The sequence below is a fragment of the Pavona decussata genome, unplaced genomic scaffold (genome assembly GCF_977016875.1).
Source record: "Pavona decussata unplaced genomic scaffold, jaPavDecu1.1 SCAFFOLD_219, whole genome shotgun sequence".
Taxonomy (NCBI): Eukaryota; Metazoa; Cnidaria; class Anthozoa; order Scleractinia; family Agariciidae; genus Pavona; species Pavona decussata.
Window position 1 is genome coordinate 3,180,419 of NW_028145624.1, and position 24,969 is coordinate 3,205,387.

The following is a 24,969-nucleotide window of genomic DNA, read 5'->3' on the forward strand; positions in this document are numbered from 1 at the left end:
CAACTCGGAAATTCATCCCTGAAAAACTTTGCTGGGGAATTTGAAAAGACCGCACTTGTAACGGAGAAAATGAAAAACGTCAAACTGCAGATTAGAGAGCGATAGAGCATCTAGAGTATTTTTCCGTTTATTCCAACCCAACACCCTTAGTCATTCTGATGCATGTACGGTTTTACTCGCCTACTGGCAGATTGAGTGACGAAAGAACCGCACTGCATGAAATCCGAATCCTCCTCCGGAAGAGGCGGGAGGGGTGGAGGGGGAGGGGGTGGGGGTTGAAGCATAGGGAAGAGAAGGAAAACTATCATTTAGGTATTAAAAAGGGCCTTTCAAGTTATCTCGAACAAACCAACCCAAAAGAGAAGCAGGTTTTATACTGTAGGTATTTGAAAGAGGGTGGGCATTCTTTATGGAAGTTACATGAAAGGGTTGAACGTTGGTAAAAAGAAAAAGAGTCTACAAAAAGGTTCATTCTCGTCTCCAAAGCCTCCTGTCCCTCTTAGCTGGCGGGGCCTGGCCCTCGTGCCCAGCCTTCGGCGGCTAAGAGGACCAGGCGGCTCTTGGGACGAGAAAGGTAAGGTTTAGATCCCGGGTGGAGTCTCCCCCCGTATAAAGTTCTGTTGAGTACCCCTACCCTCCATCCCGGGGGTCCTTTACACAGGTCATTCACAATCAATCAGCAAAGTCGATTACGGAAAATATAATATTTTCAAGGGTTTTTCACTGAAAGTGAGTGTAGACTAAATGCTGTCGAAATTCATACATTATAAAACAACATTCACACAATACTTCTCAAAATTTTATTTTTTCTATCAAGATGTAATAATCTGAAAAAAAGTATAATAAATAAAAAAAGTAACTAATTTGTTTGCACTTTCATAATTTTCAATTCCCTTTGCTACTAGCCATGTTCTCCGAGACTCTTCCGGGGAAACTTTATTCAAATTCGAGGCTTCTATTGTCATCAATTCAAATCATGTCTGGTATTTTCAACGCGTTGAATACTTCAATTGGAAACTTTTTAAGCCCTTTAACGAAACATGGGACGTCTTAAATAGTCTGTACCAAGCCGGCAGGTTAACGTTTGCCAAGCGGTTATGTCACTTCACCATCGAATGTCAATCTCGATGGTGAAGCGGCCTAAACTTCAAATTGCAATGACCAAATTACTTTGTTTTATCCTTCGTTTTTGTTTCTTTTCGTTCAAACTATAACTTTCCTTCTCTCTTGCCAAGGTTTTTATTTATTTATTTATTTATCTTTTTTTTTCTATTTTTGAGTCTTAGAACGTAAGTAAGACCCAGTTAACAGCACACAGTTTCCCGGCCAGAAACCAGTTGAGCCTGCGAGTATCATTTTCATGGTCAGTGTTATTGCTAAGAAATATTAAAAAAATTATTGATAGATGTATTTTTTCAGTGAATGACACAAACTTTGAAAAAGAAAATCCCAGTTCTCCCAATAGGAGTCGAACCTTTGACCTCCCGATTACTAGTTCGGCTGCAACGTGACAAATCCGTAAGACGATGAAAAATCCAACCTAAAAACCAGTCAATCTTAAAATCTACCATTTCCCCTCTCTTCCACGTCCTCTTGGGTCACCCCTTCCACGGTCGCCACTTCCCCGCTCGGCCCTGTTGAAATTACCCCTGCCCTGGTTGCCCCTGCCCCGGTCCCCCCTTCCGCGATGTCCCTTGCCCCGATATCCCCTGCCACGGTCGCCCCATCCTAGGCGTCCCGTTCTTCTATCAAATGAACCCGAAACCCGCGGGTCATCAAACGTTCTGGGGTCGTTTCCTCGTGAATCCTGACTATCAGTTTTCAGTGAATGTTTTCTGTGAGTAACAGTACACCATGCGCCATTTTCACCATTCTGTACACTGCCACCGCCACTGCTTTCTCCTTCGCTTGACGTCAAACTACCAGAACTGTTGGTTTCTCCAGTAGCTGCTCCGCCATCCGCCTCACGCGTTTTCCCCCTTGGTACGCGCTTTTGATAAAAGCCATCGCTTGTTCTCGAAGACGTCGGTACACCACCTTCGCTAGTAGTTGTGCGCTCATTAAACACCTTATTGTCTTGGAAATGTGGACTCCTTGCTGCATATTTTGAATCGCTAACACTCCGTTGATAGTTTGGATCCCACTTGCGCTCTCCTCTTCCACCTCTCCCCCTGCCTCCCCTCCCTCCCCTTCCTCTTGTCTGCTGTAGATGTTGATTCTTCTTTGGCTCTTGCCCAGTGCTCTGTGGGTATCCGGAGGGAGAAAAAGACGAGCGAGGCTTGGGGCTGCTGTCCGAGATCCAGCTTGCATCCCAGTTGGAAGAGTTGCCTGCAATTGAGAAAGAATGCTCGGTCTAGACCATAGTATAATTGCGTTCGACGTGGGAAGAACGCACCCCTTATTGCGTTTGGAGTCGAGATTGTACGGGACAATCAACGAATCAATGGATCTTGGGACGCGTATCTGGCAGCCCCCGCAGATTTTGCAGGGGCGGATGACATCATCACCAACTTAGAAAAGGAGAGAACCTGCGATCGAGATCATCGAACGCACTCCCTAATCTTTGATTATTATTGGTATGGTAAGGCTCCTTTAAGGTGTGACTATTTAGGTCATTTCCCTTATTGCGATAGTTGAAAATACCATTGCCATACTATTGCGATATTAATGATACCAATGCAATATATTATCGTGTTCAACGTCAGATCGCGACTTTGGTACAGAGCTACTAGCTGTCGCCCGCCTTTTTCAATGCAGATAAGGCCCTGGAAATATGCTACTATCAAACAAACAGAAGCAAAGTTGCATTTAACTTTTAATGCTCCAACACTGATGAGAAAGGAACGAGGGATGAATTTTTCAATCACAGAAATAGGACTACGAGAGATTAATTGACGATGAACATTGAAACTATCGACAGTTGAGAAAACTATTGCGATAGTTATCGATTGTTGAAGTAATAGATCAAACACGAGGAAGAGAGTTTCCTCCGATTTCCAAACACCGAGAAGTAGATTGGAGAAACGAGGCGCAGCCGAGTTTTTTTTAACCAACTTCGAGGTGTTTGGAAATAGGAGGAAACACTCTTCCTCGTGTTTGAACTATTACTTCTCAAACTATTGATAATTCTTGTAGAAATTCGAAGCAAAAGTTCACAAAATTTTATGATAATTAAGATCACATATCCAAACCTCCTTCACGGTAGTGATTTCCTTTGTTTTCTCTTCATGAATTGTTAATGAGTTTGAGAAATTATGATCAATGGAGTGAAGTAAAGAAGGGTGCACGGCTTTTCACAGCGGTAACGAGTTTTAATTCATGAACTATAGCTCGCTTTCATGCCAAACGTTTTAAACGAGGCCTCCACGTGATAAGGTCACTATGCACTGTCCTAATACAATTCAGGTAAATCAGAATATAACGCTTCCCTTTACGCAGATGTTTGTTCCTAAAGGTTTAGCTACACTTACCTTTGAAAGACTGGGGGTTGGCTGAAACGCTCCACGGGGAGCTGTTTGGCTGCCTCTTCACGATAGAAGTGCTCGCAGAAGGGACCATCTTTTGCTGGCACGGCTGAGGTCGTTTTGTGGGACTAGGAGGGCCACACAAGGCCACCTTTTGAGCCCAGGTAACTGGGAAAGGATCGAGGTTTTCCTGCTTGGGGCGAGCCGCGTTAAACAGTGGCTGCGGGGGATTGGTGGAGGAGGAACGTCTCGAATTTGAGGACTGGGAAAATAAAAAATAAAACAAGAAGCCAATTGCTACGTCATTGGCTCGTGGCCCAATGGAAGTGGGGCTCAAGAAAACGTAGTTCAAAATAAATTGCTTGCATTTGCGCGACGTAAGATAAAACCCTTATCTTCTTGAGAAGGTATATGAAAAGGCATTCGTGCTCACCTCATCGTTAGGCTACAGGTACGGCCTTAAGAATGATTTACATGTATTATTCAGTGAGTGACACAGGCATACTCGAAAAATAGTAATCCGAGTGCTCCTAACAGGAGTCGAACCTGTGACCTTCCGATTACTACTAATTCTGTCGCTATACTTATTTTTCATCAAATCGTCAATGTTAAAACGAGTGAACATTTATACCATAAATGATGCGGTTACTTGACTAACAGGGGTGGGGAGTGTACAGGAAGGCACTTACCTTAACAACAGGGGACCCAGGGGGAGTGGGTGACTGTGAAGGAATCGTCTCAGTTAGGCGGTTGGCTATCCTTGCATTGGGTCCTGAAGACTGTTTTAATGTCAGCTGAACAGTTTTGGTGACTGTTGACCCACTTTCCTGGAGTAGAACGGTGTGAAGACATTTGGTGCTCCTTGGTTTCTTAACATCGCTCTGAAGAAACAGGAATAAAACACAAATTGACCATTTAAGGACGGTGCCTACTAATACAGAAGTATTTTTGCACCGTTTATGACTATGCGGGAAAAGAAGATCTAAGTATGGGCTACTGGAATCCAAAAATAAAATTGGTGATAGCGGGTAATTTTTGTTTAGAGATAATTAAGCAACAATAGAGCATTTTCGTTCACGTGACTACCGGCCATATTGGTTTACTGAAACAAAAGAACGTATTTGCATAAAAATAGAGTTTAATTCCCAGAGGCCTAGTTTGGGACACCAACATGGCCGCCATTTCTTTGTTTTGGGACACCAACATGGCGGCCGTGACGTCATGTGAAAACACTCTATTGTTCTGAAAAGCGGTAAAGTACAAAGCAATTTATGACGTTTTTTTTTTTCAACTGGAAGCTTTGTTATCTCTGAAAAATGCATGATTACCCCCAATTTTCTTTTTGGATAGCAAGAGCACCTGCTAAGTTCTGCTTTCTCCGCGATGCGCAGAACGTATGCGCAGTAACAAAAGTAGGCACCGTCCTTAAGGCGAATTGAGTCAAACATTGAACTTTGAAAATCAAAACGAGAGTAACGATTTACATGAAAGACATGTTTGTTTTGCAAGACATCGGGTGAGAATTGTTAAAATAGGCGGACAAAATTACTCTCTTCTGTCTGTTACGATTTCCTTAGTTTTAACCTCATCTGGATGTGGTTATTTGCTCGCGCACCCGACACAAGGGAGCCATTTCACTTTTAAAGAGTCGTATCTACGTACAGGTTCGGTACCTCATAATTAACGACGCACTCGACGATAGGAGCTGAGCCTACAGTGGTGATCTGCCAACGATCCATTACATAAGGAGGCTACAAGGAAAGACAGAAACGGGTTAAGGCTAACTTACACGTACCAATTTTAGGTCCAATCTCATGGGCCATTTTACACGTTACGATCGGCCTGATTCAAAAATTCTGTGGCACTGCCACAACTTTTCATAAATCGGGTCGAGTTTCACCCCGCGCTAACTCATTTTCTTCGTCTAATTCGGCCAAATCGGCCCGATTTATCGATGCGCGAAAATTGGTCTTTAGAATAAGTAAGCGATTGAGAGAGGGTGCAGGGCTGGCTGTGCCTCGCATGGGCCCTCGTGTCCCGTTCGCACCTACCCCATTGCGTTGCTTCGCCTCGCGCGCGTTTTCCCGCGTGTGGTTCAAGTACGAGTACGACTACGAGTTTTTCCAATAGACAAAGAACGCGCGCGAGTGAACCAGTGTCATTTTGGCGGGAAAACGAGATAGCCGTCGTCACGAGTTTCTGTGAGAACGTCGTTATGGTGAAAACAAGTCGTCGAAAACCTAGGTGAGCTCGTATTGTTTGGAATCACAAAAGGGCTTAGTTATCACCATTTAAAACAACTACGTCAAGTTCGTCGCTCACAAAGAGTAATCTCGTAGTCTCTATTGTGTTTTTTCCGTCTGTATGTATTGGTTAGAGTCATTGCTATGGTTTTAGTTTTACCGCAGTCATGTGAAATCCGCACTAGCATGGTAAGGTAATCAGACAAGTTATCGGATAGAATTGATATTAAAATAAAAATCAAAAAGTGCCAAAAATGGCTTTGATTATAAACACAGACGTTTCGGGTATATAACCTTTCTTCAGTGTGGAGAAAACCGTTGAAATACGCTACTGGACACACGCGCGCATATGATTAGTAGCGCGCGTATGCATTAAAAGTACAATTCAAACATAGCTAAAATTGATTTTAAGTTCATTTCCAAGTTGGGAATCAACCTCATTTCACGCTGTTTTCGCTGGAGGTTTGTCCCATTGCATAACTGCATACCCCGCACCCGGATATCTGAAATACTTTGACCCGTTGGGCCACAGGGCAACCAGGAGTGTTGTTTGGGATACTACGTGAATGTTCGCTAAAACGACTCCTGAGGCTCCGCCCGGTTTCAGCAATGTAAAGAATGGTAGGGCATTGGTTACAGGATATGCAGTACACAAGATTACTGGTCTGGCAGGTGAAATGGCCACGAACAGAAAAAAGAGTAGTTAGGGCCTCGTTTCCGTTCACCGTTCATTATAATCTGACAAGTGACGGGTTGAAAAGCAAACGAAAAACTGTACAAGTTAATTACTTTCGAAAATGACTTGAAAACCGCTCTGCTTACCTGATTAAGTGTTTGAAGCTCGTTGGAAGACTTGATCAGAAAAGAGACGCTCTGAAAATCACGAAAACAACAAGAAACATCAATTAGCCCAGTGCACGTTCGAAGTGAAGCTCCAAAAACAACACAAACTAACTTGCCTTAACAAGAAGCAAAGCCGTCTCTTCGCCATCGATTTCCATAAACATCTTCCACTTGTGCTCCTGAGAATGGGAAAATCGGTTTTTTGAAATGACCAAATACGGCAATTAGAAGTGACCCGATAGAACTGCCTATTATAACCCTACTGATATTTCTACACATTAAAAACCAAGTTTTCCAAGAGACAAGATGGGTGATGTTTTGACCATTGGCACGCCTGAGTTCTCAAACAATTGCTTGGGGGTTTCCGTTCGGGAGGGGGGTGGGGGATGGTCTTAAGGACAGCGTCCAGGAAAAGTCGAGCATTTGATGACCGAAAACCACAAAATCAATCACGCTCATTTTCTGGCTACAAATAGCGGCTAAGTAGCCAAGAAACTTGATGTATTTTTGATATGCTTTAGCTTTACGAAAACAGAGTGAGAAGGGGTGGGGGAGAGTGGAGTGGGGAGTGGGATTGGTCTTTTAAAAGGGTCGGCTTATAAGAAAATCTGACCTCCAAATTTGGAGGAGGGGGAGGAAGACTTCCTAGAGAGAGAGAGAGAGAGAGAGAGAGAGAGAGAGCTTAACAGAGCTTTTCCTGTAAACGCTGCTTAAAAGTTGATTGGCTCGCCCTTATCTTTCCGGTTCCCGCACCACTGCACATACAAACCAATAACAAGGTCATTTCCGAGTTGTTGTGAACCTCATTATGGAAGCGAGGCTAAGTGCTAAGCTTTTCCTATGGGAATTAGTTTTGTTTGCATATGAATGAAGGCTAATTCTTATAATATAATATAAACTTTGCACATAGCATCGCTTTCATAATGAGGTTGAAAGCAACTCGGAAATGGACTATTTAACGACTTCATATTGTAGTAATAATTACAGATAGCAAGCGTTGTTTACCTGTATTGACTTTCCCATTCTACAGTGATTACCAAACAGCAAAGTCAGAGAGTGCTGCAGCTGCTGTTGCTGTTGTTGACTGTTCGGGCTGCCGTTTGTTAGCGAATATCCATTCTGAAACCAAAAATGCAACGACTTCCATTTCAATAGAGTTCAGATTCACGGGGAATCAGTAAAACAGCGGTATTTATTTCAACGGAAGCGACGCTGCATAGCTGAGTAACTGAAGGTTTTGTCTTCTTCGATAAAAAAAAGGCCTTTTCCGAGTTGCTTTGAACCTCATTATGAAAGCAAGGCGAAGTGCAAAGTTTTTATTATGAAAATTAGTTTTGATTCATATGCAAACAAAATTAATTTTCATAAGAAAAGCTTTGCACTTAGGCTCACTTTCATAATGAGGTTCACAGCAACTCGAAATGGCCTATTGCTTTTGTGAAAACAAATCACAATATTCTAGAGACGCCCACTCTGGGTAAAAGAGGTTATTTATTCTCGCGCGCGTGCGGTTTGGATCGTGGGCGACCGAAGGCCAACAAGGTGCTGGCGAAGCACAGGCCACAATAGAAAAACTTTCACCGTAACTGGAAAGCGCGGAGGAGAAGCCTTCGACACACGACACAGAAGCACAATTAACACACTTTACCTTCGACTGGAGCGGAGGAAAGTGCCTCATTGACTCGCTCTCTGACCTCAGATGCACAATTTGCTCCTGTGGAACCAAGCACAAACAAACTGTCGCTATACAGTAAACTAAAACCATTACCAACTTTCTACAAAGTTCACCTGGTTCACCGTACAAGAAAAAGATTTTTAGATGGTGAAAACAAATGTAGTGATCAACAGTACACAAGTTTACCACCTTTGTTCAAACAGCAACCAGAGAAACGTTGTCTGCCCAATTTCCGCAGGTTAAATAGTACTGTACGCTACGAATTTCTAAAATAGTAAGGCTACTAAAGAAAGAGGAGAAATTAGAGATTTACCATTAATTCGATCCTATGTCCTAACGATTCTACGCCCAAGGCTTTCAAATTTTCATCTGTGAGTAAAATAAGCCTGCAAAATTAAAACACAATGAGTTGTTATTGAGGTTAACGAATCAATCAATCACAGACTTGTGAACGGGTTAGCCTTTGTTAACGATGTTAGAAGTCATGGCGCGCAGCAAGCAAACAGCTCGAAAGACAAATGTTACATCGAAGAAAACTCTGGTAATCGAGGGAAAATATTTAAGTGCCAATACCTTGAGGAACTCCATCATCTGGGTAGGGTTCTTAGGTCTGTCGGAAATGGTTGTATGTTTTACTATGTTTGGCGAGAAATACTGCATAGGTCACTAACAGCCACCGGATGTGGAGCAGGGATGGCGCAGTGGTGAGGGCACTCGCCTCCCACCAATGTGACCCGGGCTCGATTTGCAGACTCGGCGTTACATGTGGGTTGAGTTTGTTGTTGGTTTTCGCCCTTGCTCTGAGAGGTTTTTCTCCGGGTACTCTGGTTTTCCCTTCTCCTCAAAAACCAACATTTCTAAATTCCAATTCGATCTGGAGAGTGTCCCCATACTACAAAGCGCATTTGATCATCTCGTCATAAAATTATGCGCTACACAAATTTATTGAATTTATTTGCTATCCTATCTACGAACCCTTTGGCTAGTTATACACAAGCAAGTTTTTCTTAACATTAGAGAAGTTTTATATTCTCCCGCGGTTTTCCTTGACAACTCTTCTTGTTCAAAAGTGGCTGCTTACCAAAAAATAACTAAATAAATAAATAAAAAAAAAAGGAAAGGAAAGGCTTAGAGATAGAGGCAACAGCGAAATACTGAAAGCGCAAACGAGCAAATAAAACGCGGCTTCCGCGAGCCAGGAACAAGCTCACAAACTCTTTACTAATTTTTTCGTAACATCGTCTGCCCATCGAAACAAGCTCTACTATCTTAGAAACATAAAATAACATGCCTGTGAACAGTTGAGATTAAACTGATCATGTGGACCAAAGCTTCAACAAGAAAAACTGAAATACTTCAATTTATGAAATTTAACAAGAAATTAAAGCATTTCATCGTCCATTAATAGTTAATGTAAATTAGTAAATTGGTTAATAAATGAACTCTATTCTAAGTATCAAACGTTCTGCCTAACATTCCCCTAACCAACCTTTCTATCTGCCTGTTTTATCATGTCCATGGACCAGCAGCGTATCTGATTTGAAATTCAAACGGATTTACAGGTTTGTACAAAGGCAAAGAAAAAAATAAATAATGTAAGAGAAGCACATTTGCCATGATTAAAGCTTAATATGTTAAACTCTTTATCCCATGGATTCCTTAACACGCTTAAAATGGCTGTGTCACCTATTAATTTTGTAGTGTTACTTTGGATAGCCAAAAAACATATTTGTGTGAATGGAAACGTGGAAATAATGGTGCTGTTTTGTTAACAATAACCCTACTAGCAGAGAGAAACTAGTGTTAATTATCTTTGGCTGTGGATGGCTTGGATTGATATGGATTACAGCTTGAAAATAATTGGCTCTTCTTTCCTGTATATTTAAGAAAAATTGGTAAAAGCTGATTATAGTTTCCTCTCAGTCCGGAAGAAATAGTGTAATATTTTCTTCTCGGTCCTCTAAGAGTAATTTGATGTTTTAGAAAGGGCAACTCATCAAATATCTGTTTTGACCAAGACGCAGAGAATCGCCACGACCATGCCCCTTTAATGACATTATTATAAAACTATCCGACAAGCTTCCTCACTGATGGAATGAATTGAATGAGTGAATGTGAATAATTTATTTTCATCAAACAACTTAGTTAGCCTTAGTCTACGTAGCAGTCGTTTCCGTTTACTTTAAGCCAACCGGGGCAAGCACGAAAGACGCGCGAGGGCATTGGGCAAAAAGCAGAGAAAAAGTATTTTTGCTCCTTTTTGCCCAATGCCCTCGCGCGTCTTTCGTGCTTGCCCCGCTTGACTTAAAGGAAACGGAAATGACTGCTACGAAGGCTGTTAGCCTTAACGTTTGACTAACCTTCGACCAGTGATGTGATTGTCCAGAAACAGCGGCACATACATGATAAGGTCTTTATGGCCACCTGTGAGAAAAAGGGAAACATAACAATAACGAATAAAAATGGGGGGGGGGGGGGGGGGGGTAAAGACTCATATTTGTGCCATAGGCAGAGCAGCCTCCGTAGCAAGGGTTTTGTGCGCTTTTTGCTTTTTGACCACGCGGATATTGGGACCAGAGCGAAAGACGGTGGTGCGGTTTTTTCGCTTTCGTCCCAATTTCCGCGCGTTCAAACAGCGAAAATCGCACAAAACTCCACGGAACGCTTAGTACGGAGGCTATAGGATTATTTTGAAGGAAAAAAATACCACAACAAAAATTGCTACGGTAACTTACTATTCTGTGCAACCTGTTGCAGCCACAAACACTGAGGGGAAAAAAGAGGAAATTTTGTTAAAATTGAGGTAACCGTTGCTTTTGGGTGCAGAAACCATTGTTTGATAGCTATCTCTGGTGTATTGCGCTATGGGGCACTTTCTTTAGATTGCTTTGTTTAAAGTCTATTTGAGATCACTACACTTCAAAATTGCACTTAATATTATTTCCACACTAAATTGAAAACTAGCTTTATGTATGAGAATGATGTATTATTCAGCAATGACACAGGCAAACTTGGAAAAAGAAATTCTGAGTGCTCCTATCAGGAGTCGAACCTAAGGCCTTCCGATTACTAGTTCGGATGCTCTACCACTGAGCTACAGGTTCATGGGTCAAACATCCTGCATACTGCTAGGATTGAAATGCCAATGAGTGGCATATGCGCGATGAAAGGAAACGTGATGTAATATTTTAAGCCTGGTGAACAAATGATAGAATGATGTATTATTCAGTAATGACACAGGCAAACTTGGAAAAAGAAATTCCGAGTGCTCCTATCAGGAGCTCCTAGCTTTACGTATGTGCATACGTATGTCACATAACTGAGAATGGGACAAGCGAGTTACATATTAAAAGGAACTGAGAACTAAGACAAACTTGTTTTACCACATCATCCACGGTCCATGCATTTACATCATGCTTGTCCAGGACCTAAAACACAACAATAGAATAAATGAACAAAGGGGTAACCGTTGTTACATCAATGGATAAATACCTCTAAATAGATTTATAAAAAAGATAATTAATAGGCCTTATCACGGTTTTCGACGCCATTTTGACGGGTAGGCAAACAGGCTTACAATAACAGTGTTTGTATGGAAATCCAATGTCAAATAATTTTTATAAAACATCGCTTCTGAAAAATTCATGAATTAGAAACTTTTGGCACTAGTAGGAAAAAGATTTTAAGAACAAAATTGGAGGGATGTAGCTGGGACAGAAAGCGTCCAGTCGTGTTTTGAACTTTCCATACATTTGTCTGTATAGCGAACCAGCCGTGAACTGCTACTACAAATAGTTCGCGGGAAAAAATACAGGGAAATGTATGGAAAGTTCAAAACACGACTGGACGCTTTCTGTCAGTTACATCCCTCCATTTTTTTCCTTAAAATCCTCTTCCTAGTGCCGAAAGTTTCCAATTCATGAATTTTTCAGAAGCGATGTTTTATGAAAATTATTTGACATCGGATTTCCATACAAACACTGTTATTTCAAGCCTGTTTGCCTACCCGTCAAAATGGCATCGAAAACCGTGATAAGGCCTATTATAATACGAAACGTCAATCAGCATAACTTGACTGACTTAAAAATTGTGTTAACACAATTATAATGATACCGCAGCGTCCTGCTGCACAGTACACAAGGAATTTCTCAGTATTCTTGTACATGTATGTCTTCCACACTTTCGAACTTTCAGAGACAGTACTAGAAGATCAATACAGTCACCAGTTCTGTTATTTTTCAACTCTGAAAATAACAACAACAGTGACAACTAAAACCATAGAAAAAAGTTACCTTGGAAACTGACTGTAGCTCATTAATTTCCTTTTCCTTTTCAAGTACACGTAATTCTCTCTAGAGGAAAGTGTTAAATTGTCATAAAAAAGGAAAGTGTTAATAGAACAGCAAGTACAATTTTAACAACTAATTAAACATATCAAAATGAAGGATACGGTGAAGTACTTGATAATCTCTCACAAATAAACGAATAAACTTAAAGACCTGTAAGAACAGATCTAAAACAAGTATAACTGCATCATACCACACCTCACGTAACTCTTTTTCTTTGCAAGTCAAATCTTTTTCAAGTTTCTTCAGCCTGTTTAACGTTGCTTCAATTTCATTGCTGCAAAGTTGTAAAGAATGTACAGTGTAATTAAACAATATTTGTGGTGGAAGTCTTTCCAGTTTGCAGTAAAACAGCTAAAAAACCAATGGGTAAATGGAGCATCTTCAAAAGAGTCATTGAAATGTCAAAACTTTTCTGCAAATATAGGATCATTCTACTGACGAGCTTGTGCAAATCTTTTTATTATTATTATAATTACTGTTATTATTATTATTATTATTATTATTATTTAATCTGGTTGATATGCCATTTAATGCCACACTCTAGAACACTATTGGAGACTCTCTCTTCCAGACTTAGATAGACCAGTTTTCAATAATGATTGAGTGTTGACTGATAGAATTTGCATTTGCTTTTATTCTGTTTTACTGCACTCTGTGATTACATATTTAGTTAGCAAAACTCACAAACACTTGTACACTGTACAGTCATGTACTCTTCCAAACAACATTAAGAAACAAAACCCATAGCGCCGGCTATCTAAACATAGTAGTTTGGACTAAAACTATGGTCTAGGCACTGATGGAGGACACTGGTGCAGGGTCTACTAGTGAACTATCCACAATAATGGGGGAGAGAGAGAGCTGTCTGGTGTGTCCACCACAAGGCCTGCCTTAAGCGGACAAAAAGATGGACAGGGTTTAACAAAGTTTCATCTATTACTGAAAATGAGCCTCTTATGAACAGACAGATGACTTGTAGATTAAGATCTATCCATCAGCTAAAACCATGGTCTAAAATAGACTTGGTCGAAAATAACTGAACAGCACAAAGAGTATGGCACCCACCTCCAGTCCTTCTTCTGTTCTATGAAAGAGTCAGTTTCATGCTGTAAGGATGCTGAAAGAAACAAGGCACCAGAAGTTAATCAGTATACCTTTAATAATTATGTATACATGTACTATGTAACCATGTGTGTGTGATTGACATTAAATGTTTATTTTTGGATCAAAATTTTGCAAAACCACTTTGATTTTGATTTTGAGTTTTCCTTTTTTTTTTTACATGATTATGGTTACACCTTAGTGAATCTGGGACTTAAGACAAAATGTTTACAGAACTTAGCTTGGAAAGTTATGGAATAATAATTGACAATCACGTAAGAGCTTGCTGGAAAAAGCATACAAATGATGATTTATTTTTGGCCTTAGAATCCAAATTAAATTCCTTTAAATGTATGCTCTAATTTAATTTGATTAATTACATTCTGTTGAGATTTAAAATTTAATATTTTACCATCCCCATCCATTGACTTCAGCTCTGTTAGTATTTCCATAAAATTTGGGCGCTCCTAGTAGAAAGAAAACAATAGTTGCTGATACATGTACTTCATGATCTTGCAAGTAAACTATATGAAAGTAAGGTTCTGAAAGGATTATAATATTATTAAAGATGTAAGGTTTGTGCTTGCATTATTAATTGAATGTTCATAGTGTACTATTGTTGGAAATACACTCTTGGTGAAATGCCGTCATCTAAAGCTTATGAACTGTCAAACTCTGATTTCACTAGAAACTTTTAGAGACTATATACGCATTCATGAACTGTGTAGGAATTGAAGTTTCCAGAAGCTATTTTGACCATACTGTAATGTTCTTAAGGTGGGAAATTAAACCAGTTTTTGTAGGTTGCATTTCTAGAAAGTTCTCTCACATTAAGCAATTGTGCATTGTTCACTCTCCCTCTGTCTTTGAATAAAGTTATGTGTTAAGAGTGCAAGATTTGTTCGGTGTGTTTTCTGGCTGTTGGCGTGTTGGTGGGCGAACCTTTTCAACACTGGACATACCTTTGGATCTGTCAGCCAACACTTCTTCATCAGGTTTGCAAACCTTTCAGGACAACTGCTTGGTATGGTCAGTCGCTAAAATGAAATAAAATAAAGTATTAAGTAAATAACAAAAACATCAACCAGAAGATACAGTTTTGCAATCATTTTACGTACCTTAAGCTATTTAGTAAGAGATCATGTATAAACAAGTATGTGTACGAGTACATATTGCATTATTGTTGAAAATTAGTGTCATGTATGAATACTCAGTGAAATGAAGAAAGGGGGAGTACAAGTACAAAACATGAATGAATTGATGAATAATTGTTAAATATGAATAGACCCTATGCTAGGCTGACATCTCAATTTTCTTTTGTTTGCATTCATATTAGCACTATTAACCTCGTTCTTGAGTTCAAAAATTAAAAAGAATATTTTACCTTGAACGAGGCTAGTGATAGGCTAATTTGAATGCAGACAAAAGCATGATATTAAAATGTCGGCCATTTTTGCATAACATCTATAATTGATGAAATGTCATGTATAAACACTCAGTGAAACATAGAAGGGGGGGGGGAGCATTCAAAAATATTGTATTGTACACTGTTTGCTAATGGAATCAAGTATAATTACAAGCAAACAAACTGAATTGAAACATACAGTGAATATGAATATACGAAACATCATACATGTATATTTGAACTGCGGATGAAAGATTAAATAGAAGAAAGATCTTCGCAGTTACTACGCAACTTAAAGTGTGTATGACAGATTCTTTTTTATTTGCTTGATCGAATCTTCTTGTTGTTCTCGTATGAAAATCGAAAAAACAAATTCGCTATCGATATTTCTTCCCCTCGTTTGAGGCGGCCAAAGACGTGAAATTTCACTTCCGGGTGTGTACAAAACCGCGCAAGGCGGGAGACTAGTGATAGTGGACCTGTGACGTCAATACAAGAATGCCACTTTCGCGGGATTCTCTGTTTCACTGTTGCTGCAGCCGTAAACAATGCACTGCAGCACCATCTTTCTTCCTTTGCATAAAGAAAAACACTGAAACAGAGAATCCGCAAAAGTGGCGTTCTTCTATTGATGTCACAGGTCCACTATCCCTAGTCTCCCGCCTTGCGCGATTTTGTACACACCCGGAAGTGAAATTTCACGTCTTTGACCGCCTCAAACGAGGGGAAGAAAAATCGATAGCGAATTTATTTTTTCGATTTTCATACATTAGAACAACAAGAAGATTCGATCAAGCAAATAAAAAAAAATCTGTCATATACACTTTAAGCAGTTGTGAAAAGAAAGCCTGAAAAAAATTCAGGCTTGAAAAGGATTCAGAACTGCTTAACTTGCATACAAACTGCAAGGATCTTTCTTCATTAGAAATGTACAACAAGTAGCTATATATAGGTGGACTAGTTGGCTTTTCACAAGCGTCGTTTCAAGTTCAACCTGGCTCAGCTCTGCTGTTAAGCAACGTCAGCCATGGTGATGAATAAACAGCACTGAATCTCTTACCTCCTCATCCACAACCACGAGCCAAGCAACTTGGACACCAAGGAGTCCTTTAAATGGCACCTCTTGGGTTAACATCTCCCACAAGACCTGACAAAATACAACAATTACCATTGATAGAGCGGTTTTCAAGTGTGTCAAAAGTAATTTCGTGTTTGCTTTGGTTTTCCTTTACCATGTTCTGTGATTGGTTAACAAAACTCACACCATTTGTCAAACAATGAGAAGCAAATCAAAACACAATCATGACTAACTAGCACAAATTTTCCCACACTTGGCGCCAGTTACTTGTATTTGCCTTGAATTCTGATTGGTTTATTGCACTGTTTGCGTCTATTATCATTGGTCAGAGTGATTACTTTTGTTTTGGTTTTACGACACTCAATTGAAAACCGCTCTAAAGATAAAATTTCAAATATACAATGTAAGTCCCCACAAAATAATATCCCTCCCCCCAAATCTCAAATCCTACATTAAACAAGAACCCCCCCCCCCCCCCAACTTCTCCTCCCATAATACATGGACAAAAACCTATGGACTACTAGTTTATACCAACAGTATACAGCTGTAGCTGTATGCCAAGCTGTTTTTACTGATAAAACTAACATTTTTAAATTTGAAACCGCAGCATTCCCTCTCATAATATGCCATTTATTAAACATTTAATGCAGTACACTATATGTATAATTATTTTACATACATGTTGTATACATGTACATGTAGCTTACCACAGCATAAGAAAATGTATCACAACCTTCCGAAACAGGCATGCTTTGAATAACCTACAAAACAAATTTAAGAGAATTCTAATTAAAACATCACTGACTACTGTACAAACTTTTGAAAAAAGGCCAGGGGGGGAGAGGGGGAGGGCAGGGTTGTTTACACATGGCAGCCTTAGTTCCATACAATCAACAGCAGGCAGACAGAATTGGAGGTCCAACTCTTAATGACTAGCTCTAAGATAAGTGGTTATGTAAGGAAGTTCCTTTTAACTTCTAGAACTGGAACAAATGCACTTGTAAGCAAGCTGCAATCAATAATAATATACTGAAAGTGTGGATTTTGACTGCCACATACAGATTGAAGTGGCATTTTTTTGTCAAGCTTTCCTTTCAGTCTGCTGGCAAGAAGTTGCTATTAGATCTTTTTTTTTAATATTTATTGCTATTTTATATTACATTTTTACAAAACAATACATACGACAATACTACAGTAGAGTGACAGTAAAGTGACAAAGGTAACAAAGCTGCGATACATGTTCTAGGTAACTAAACTAAATAAGTGCTAGCAAGGGCTTCCATAAATTTAAACATATCTTTCTGACCTTTTGAGTATGCGATTGATCTTTGACAGTTCTTCTATTAATTACCAGCTCGAGAAAGAGGGAGAGATTGGGTAATTTATGCTCGTATTTTTGTAGAAAAACATGTCTTTTGCTGTGTAGAATATGGTAATTAAATATAAAGGAGCTAGAACTTCCAGGATCATAGCCGTATATTATTCCTAATTCATCAAAATTGTAAATAACGTTATTTTGATTATTCCACCAGAGTAGGACTGAATTCCAATGGTCTCGTATATTGGGACAGTTAACTACATGTAACAGGTGCAGTAGTTGCTATTAGATTACTAATTTATTAATATAGCAGAGTTTTATACTTTCACTCTTCATTTTTTTTTAAATGAACAGACGAGTGTACCTCAGGTGCCATCCAAGGATATGTTCCGACCAGAGACATCTTAGTTGTGTTGGCAAGGAACCTTGATGTACCAAAATCACAAATCTGAAACAGAAAACAATCATTGAAGGAGAATGTAATGGTGAAATGGGTTCAAATTAATATTAGTCTAGTAATAATAAAAAATTATGGAGTGCCTTTGATGATCTCAATTCCCGTCCTTTGCCAAGTTGGTGATGATGTCATCTGTCCCTGCATAATCTACGGGGAATCTCAGATGCATGTCCCAAGATCCATTCATACATTTGTTGATTGATTGATTGTCCTCTACAATCTCAACTCCAAATGCAATTAAGAGTGTGTTCTTACACCGTATGTAACAATGTACTAGTCAATGCTATAATAATTATAATAATAATAATAATAATAATAATAATAATTATAATAATAATACTTTATTTATAATATAGCACAATTTCCAGCGATGTCCAATCGCGCTTAACAATTACTAACAGCAAATAAATTTCATTACACCATACAATACTGAATTAAAAAAAAAAATTTCAAATGTTTATCATAAATAAGTGACAATCAAAAATGATATTTCATATTTTATCACACACTTACTTTGACACAAAAGTTAGAACAAATCACCACTGAAAAAGAGAAAAAAAACAGCATGTTATATATTTCTCTACTTTAACATTTTATACAGTATTAAAGTGCATGTAATAAAGTACATGTAATGAACAAATTATTATTAAAAGACATGTATGTATTAAAGTACATGTAATGATCAAATTAAATTATTTCTGAGAAAAATCAAAATTTTACCATTTTTTGACTTCAGATCTCTGTGAATCACTTTCACAGGAGCTTCATTGTGAAGATAATTAATTCCTAAAATGAGAAAGAAATGATTGATAATATGCTGTCTTTTCTCACAGAAATCATATCAAATGACACAGCTGGAGCTTTTCCTGCTACAACAAATGACAGTAGTCATGGTCACAAGACAACCACATGTAGCAAATTGTTTCCCACCAAAAGATCACTAATGGACAATATTGTGAAAACTATGGTGTTCACGAATATTGACCTCTCTTGTACTGTACGTACACTGTCTGATTCTGAAACGATAACGATACATGCAGCGTTTATCAAAGGACAGTCGAACCTCTTTATTTACGGACACCAAGGAGACAGGAATAAGAGAGGTAGGCTTTATATGGATTTCGGTCTCTCAGGGACCAAATGATGTCCGTAATATAGAGGTGTCCATAAGGGGAGGTTCCACTGTACATGCATCTTGTTTTAACCATGGGAATGCATGTACACGCCTGCTTATCAGATCTATTCCATGCTTTGCAGATTTGTTGCAAGAAGAAATTTGTTATCTTTTTGGAGGTAAGCTTCCAAAAATACACTGCTGAGCAGAGCGACAAAATGAGCCCTCTGTGTAGACAAACATCCCGACCAAGTGCAAAGTTTCAAAAGAGGAACTACATGTAGAAACTATTACATGTATGATGAACTCGGCTTGTAGACTATTATCCTTATGCATCTGTTTTGCACACTTAGTGCTTTTCTCCACAGGAAAGCAGTTACAGTACACCTGTACTTTTTGTTTCCTTCAAGAATATCAATGTTTACTAAGACAAAGTTAAAGGAAACATTGAAATTTGATGGGGAAAAGATTGGCAGGTTTCTCTTGGGAACAGTCATCTACATTAATTTAATGTACTGTCTTCTTCCGTGACTGATATGTAATAAATTATAAGCTGAAAAGCCAATTACAGTATACAGTCTCCTTACCTAGTGCAATATCAGTGGACCATTTAAGGATCTGGTCAAAGTTGAGCTTGTTGTTTGCCAAATGATCATAAAGGCATCCTTTGGAAGCATATTCTGAAAAAAAGAAAAGCAATGTTAATCCAAGGAGTTATTATAATAAAGTAGCCACAGTCTGTTAGTATTAGTTTACCTTTAGTTTAAATAAAGTTCAACACACAGAAATCCAGTTTAGACATACTGAAGTTAAATGCCTGAAACACTTGAACACACAAACCTAGTAAATGTTGAAAAAAAAAACTTGGCTCTTGGGTCACTTATGGGTGGGAGTAAGTACTTGATGTACAGTAACACTTAATGACCTACCGTGTGCCACCTAAAATAATTAATTACTATCCAGATGATGTTTTGCTGATTGCAGTGCTTTATCATTAATTTTACGCAGTACTTACAGGATGTAATAGATAATTGCCTTATTTTATAGCTGCAAGCAATGCAGGGAAGACAAACTTACTGTAAGAGTAATAATTTATTCTGAAAACTAGACAAATCAATCAATTCAGGGTCCGAAATTGCGCTTTCCTGGTCGCCAATGCGACTAAAAATTTTGCACTGGCGACCAGAATTTCACAACTAGTCGCCAGCGGGCGATTAACTATTTCATGCCACGATCATTATACAAACAATAACTTTGATTTTCAGCCAAATCGATAAAAATAAAATTCAAAGCCGCCCGCCAATTGGTCTCTTACTTTTTACCTTTCCACTGCTTTTGAAGTATAAAACCGATTTTCCTGTTATTATAAATCTATCACAACCCTTCACAACTCGAGCAGTGTGAAGCTTCGCTGCCATGTTTTTTGAACGAGAAATGCTGCACGGTTGTGGCCTGGTACGAACAATATGGCGATCCGTCGATCGTCTTGACAGAACGCGAAAGGAAAGATCATTTACGGTTATGAACATAGAGCAAAGAAGCAACCGGCAGTTTTTCAATTGGGTACATTTCTTCTCCAAAAAGTATAGACAAGAGAAGGTATAAAGTTGACTTGAAACATTTAGTAGTCTTATGAAACTGCGTATATAGCCGGCATTCGATTCGTTCGTCGTGGTTTTTCAGTGGTAGGTGTATAAATCGCCATTGCGGCCCCAAACGCGTTCTCTTCGTTCTGATTCTTAAAAGAAAAATTGGCGACCAGAATTTTCCATCTGGCAACCCAAAATTTTGGTTTGTGTTTCGGTGCGAAGGAAAAATTTTATTGACACTTTTTTTTCTGCTTTTTGGCGACCACATTTTTCCAAATGGCGACTGAAAAAAAAATTTCAGTCGCCACTTGGCGCCTGCCTAAAAAAGTTAATTTCGGACCCTGCAATTCCAAAATAATACCTTAGTTTTACAAAAAAGTGCCCAACCAGGCCCCAGTTGTTCAAACAGCAGATACCTTTATCCAACAGACAACTTGCTATTCAGTGGATAAAGCAAACTCCAACTACAACAATCAGGGCTTCTGATATTACGCGATGGTGCGATTTCGCGTAATCGGCCTCAAATTGCATCCGATCGCATAATTCCGAAAAAATCGCATAATGCATGAAAAATCGCACAATTTGAACAAAACAGACTATAAATTATTGCTTTAGCTTAAAAAAATCCGAAGATACACGTCATTTCAAGGTGATTTTACCTTTCAAAAACTTCAGAAACCTTTCAACCCTTGATGTTGTTAAGATCGATCTCCAAGGCGTTATTTGCGTGTTTACGCGGTCGGGGCCTGGTACTAAATTTAATTCTAAAGCCATTGCCTATTGGTACGGCAAAAACAATCCTTTGCCTTAGAAATCCTTCTGCATTATGGCAGAAACCAGTATCACTACTGACGGTTTTTTAGAAACCACAGCCATGGATCCTCTCCATGAGGATTCGCCTATGGAAACGGGAGATTTGAGCAAAGAGGAAGAAGTAGCTCTCTTGTGCAGAAACCCCAGTGAAGACGAAGATCCAGAGAACGAGATTCCTAGCACTCAGGTCAACCAGGACCGTACGAAGAACACAAACAATCAGCAGATCGAGACACGAAAAGTCAAACAGCCTGTACGTTCAGTTGTATCGAGTAAAAACAACCAGAGGGACAGGAAACGTCCCCGAGACGAGCGCGAAAAGTCCGCCAAAACGGCCGCTAACTCCGATGCAAAGAAAGCCCGCCAAGATGAAGAGCAGCGCTCCTCCATCCAAGAAAAGATAGACAGCTCCAATCAAAGCACTGATCGGCAAGCTGAAAAGTCATCTTGAGAAGGGCACATGCCCTAAGACTTTAAGATATAGCGCGAGGGCTAATATTACGCCCGATGAAGACTTTAAGAACGAGATAGGCTCGATCAGAAAGAAAGCAGAACAGGCTCTTGCAGGAGCGCTGGTGAAATATCACCATAGGCACGTAGAACGTTTAACTAGCAAGCTTCGTAAGCTCGAACAGTATAATCTCGCAGAAATACTGTAACTAAGCCGACGTCTCACCAGAAAACGCATACACCGGCTAGAAAGAAAACTGTCAACAAAGGTGACAATGTAAACGAGCTAGCCGCAGAGTTGAAAGCTGGGAGGTAAATAGCAAATTCTACAAATACATGTAGAGTTTAACCTGGAAATCAGCACGTGCAAAAAACACTTATACTAACCTGTTTTACTCCAATTTACAAGTATGCATATACGTAGATGCTAAATTATTGTTCCTTTATGTTCTAATTGTCGTTTGAACAGCATAAAAGTGGTTTTCTTCCTCTGAAACCTAGTAAAACATGCATAAAAAAGCTCCAGAAAAAATCGCATAATTTGCATAATTTTCCGCATAATAGTCCCTTCTTATCGCATAATTTGCCATGAAAAAATCGCATAATTTCCATTTTTTATCACACTCTATCAGAAGCCCTGAACAATGTAATATAATGTGTCCACTGACATGGGTAGCCACTTATCCACTGGATAAAGTTATCCTCTCTTTAAACAACCGGGGACTGTTATAAAATAGGATTCTTTTTCCTCTGCTGCTGCTTCTGCTTTCATTGTGCAATAAAGATGTGCATCATTTGCCAGTTTTGTCCATATTCTATATATCAGAAGCCCTGTTAGAGGATATCAGCTTCCTGTAAATGGATACATGAAGCCATTTTTGGATAAGATGTTCCCTTTAGTACCAACTGAAGGTCAGTTACCACATACATGTACCCTCTAACAAGAGGCAACTTGCAAAAGTCAGTTGCTTCAAAAGATAAACAATACAGTCATGCACTCATCCATCATCCTCACTTTGAACAGCTTCATAAATCTGCCCAAATTCTGATCAAATTCTTTAAATTAATCAAGCATTATCACTCAAACTGTTGTGTTAGTACCATGCCTGTGGAATTGACACCAACCTGTGACAAGACAGAAGTTTGGCTTAGAATTCACTGCACCAAAAAACTTGATGATGTGCTTGTGACTGAGCATACTCAGAATACTGGCCTGGAAGACATAAAAAGTTAACAATAACAATCAGCCGCAAAGGTGCACTTTACTTGGGCGTCAAGGTAAAAATGGATCAAACGTCCAGGTAAGAGCTCTCATTGAGGCCATAGTCGACAACTCTCAAAGTTAAAAGTCCTTATCTTTAACAGATTTTTCTTCTTATATATTTATTTTTTTTTGTTTTCGAATGCAGTCAGGGATAGGAGACAGTCTTCATTTTTTTTCTTTGTTGATATTTTAAAATTGTATGATTAGAGGTGCAAAGTGATTTACATAATCACAATAGAACAAAAATGTCTATTATATCATCTTTACTCGTTTATATTCAAACTTTGAAGAGACAGGCACTTTGTCTTGATAATGATGGTACATGCGTATCATCGAAACATCGCACAGTATTAGTTTGAATTTTTCTACTAGAATTTTTCAGTTCACCTCTAATCATACAAATTTAGTAAGACTCACATGTGCATTATTGTAAGCCATCATTCATTTTAGTTGATCATTTTTAACACTGAGAAAATTTATAAAGGAAACACTGCTTTGGGACTGACTTAAAGGTAGATATTCCTTCCACAAATGATTTGCATGGTAAGACCAACAAGGGTGATTCAGATGGGAATTCAAAATAGCTGACATTTTGTCTTGGCCATTAACAAATTGAGAGTCATTTATATGGGATGATTCTGTTAGCTTGAAGTTTTCAGCTTATTGTTGTCTTTATTTGTGAAGCCGGTGTCAAGCATGGAAAACGTGTCAGTGAGAGAGTGATGTGAGTCCAATCACAAAGCATGGTAAATCAAGTCCAAAGCAAACATGACACTAAAATACCTTTGATGCAATCTCACATTATGTGCAAACATTTGCATTGTTGGTATTGACCTGGGATATTTCAAAGAGTCCTATGACATCTACATGTAATTAAAGATGTTCCATTGAAATTTACATTGTAATTCCGGTTTGTTTAATGGAAATTGACACAATATTGCCTAAGCTAAGAATAGCACAAACTTCCAAAAATAACAACTGAAGAGGGTCCCTAAAATAACTCAAATCACCTAAAATAGTAGTCAAGCCTCCTTAATTTATGACTGATTGAACCCAAAATAGATTCGTTCAATCAGCAGCATTGATTTTAACCTCTAAGGATAGCACTGTGTGAAATACTTGCACGTAAAATTTCAAATCAAATCAAACTGCTGCGAGCAGTGAATGAGATTAATTGAATTTTAGCTCCTTGTAGTGAAGCTATCGGTAAAAAAAATACCGTTTGCGTTAAAATAGTCTTTACAGTGGTTCAATATTAAAATAAAAACATGTTAAATGGTTTGTTTTGTGGTCAACGTAACTTAAGCTCACATCTCCATGTAAATAAATATGGCTTCAAAACAAACTATTTCTTCGCGAATAAACGATCAAAATATGTTACAGATTTGCTCGAAAGAGCACGTCAAATTAAGTGTCAAAAGTCATAATTATAAACCATTAACCGTCCGTGAGCAGAAACAATCAACAAGCTGTAAACTTGACCTAGATTGAGCAATCATGTGCGTAAAGTGGATGAACTTGCCTCGTTCCCCAGACTCAACAACTTTTTCACCGCAACTTCTTTGTCTTGGGATTTCCAACTCGCCCTGTATACAGAGCCAAGCGCTCCTCCTCCGCATTTCTCGAAGAACTCGAGATCGTCGAAATCAATCGTGACAAACGACATAATTTCTCCACAACATAAACTCTACATTCTGGAACTAAATAGCGTCGTTCATCATCCACGACACGGTGTTCAACGAACGCGAAAAGAAAGTTTGGTCACGTAGCAAGAGCCTTCGCTACCCGGTCAGCGACCAAAGTAGA

At 39.0% G+C, this 24,969-nt stretch overlaps 1 protein-coding gene across 1 annotated transcript; it reads right to left on the reverse strand.

Moving 5' to 3' along the window:
* Positions 1-786: 786 nt before the first annotated feature.
* On the reverse strand, positions 787-24,921 carry LOC146459548 (mitogen-activated protein kinase kinase kinase 20-like). The gene is made up of 25 exons (XM_085089466.1): positions 24,686-24,921; positions 23,025-23,112; positions 19,635-19,727; positions 18,654-18,719; positions 18,447-18,475; positions 17,841-17,924; positions 16,866-16,919; positions 16,141-16,227; positions 14,638-14,712; positions 14,088-14,142; positions 13,640-13,691; positions 12,770-12,848; positions 12,518-12,577; positions 11,609-11,653; positions 10,961-10,991; positions 10,586-10,649; positions 8,539-8,611; positions 8,199-8,264; positions 7,556-7,669; positions 6,667-6,729; positions 6,530-6,580; positions 5,138-5,215; positions 4,154-4,345; positions 3,471-3,726; positions 787-2,328 (listed from the first exon to the last, which is right to left on the reverse strand). The coding sequence occupies exons 1-25, from the start codon at positions 24,827-24,829 to the stop codon at positions 1,565-1,567; spliced, it is 2,763 nt and encodes a 920-aa protein (XP_084945592.1). The 5' UTR covers positions 24,830-24,921; the 3' UTR covers positions 787-1,564.
* Positions 24,922-24,969: the final 48 nt, after the last annotated feature.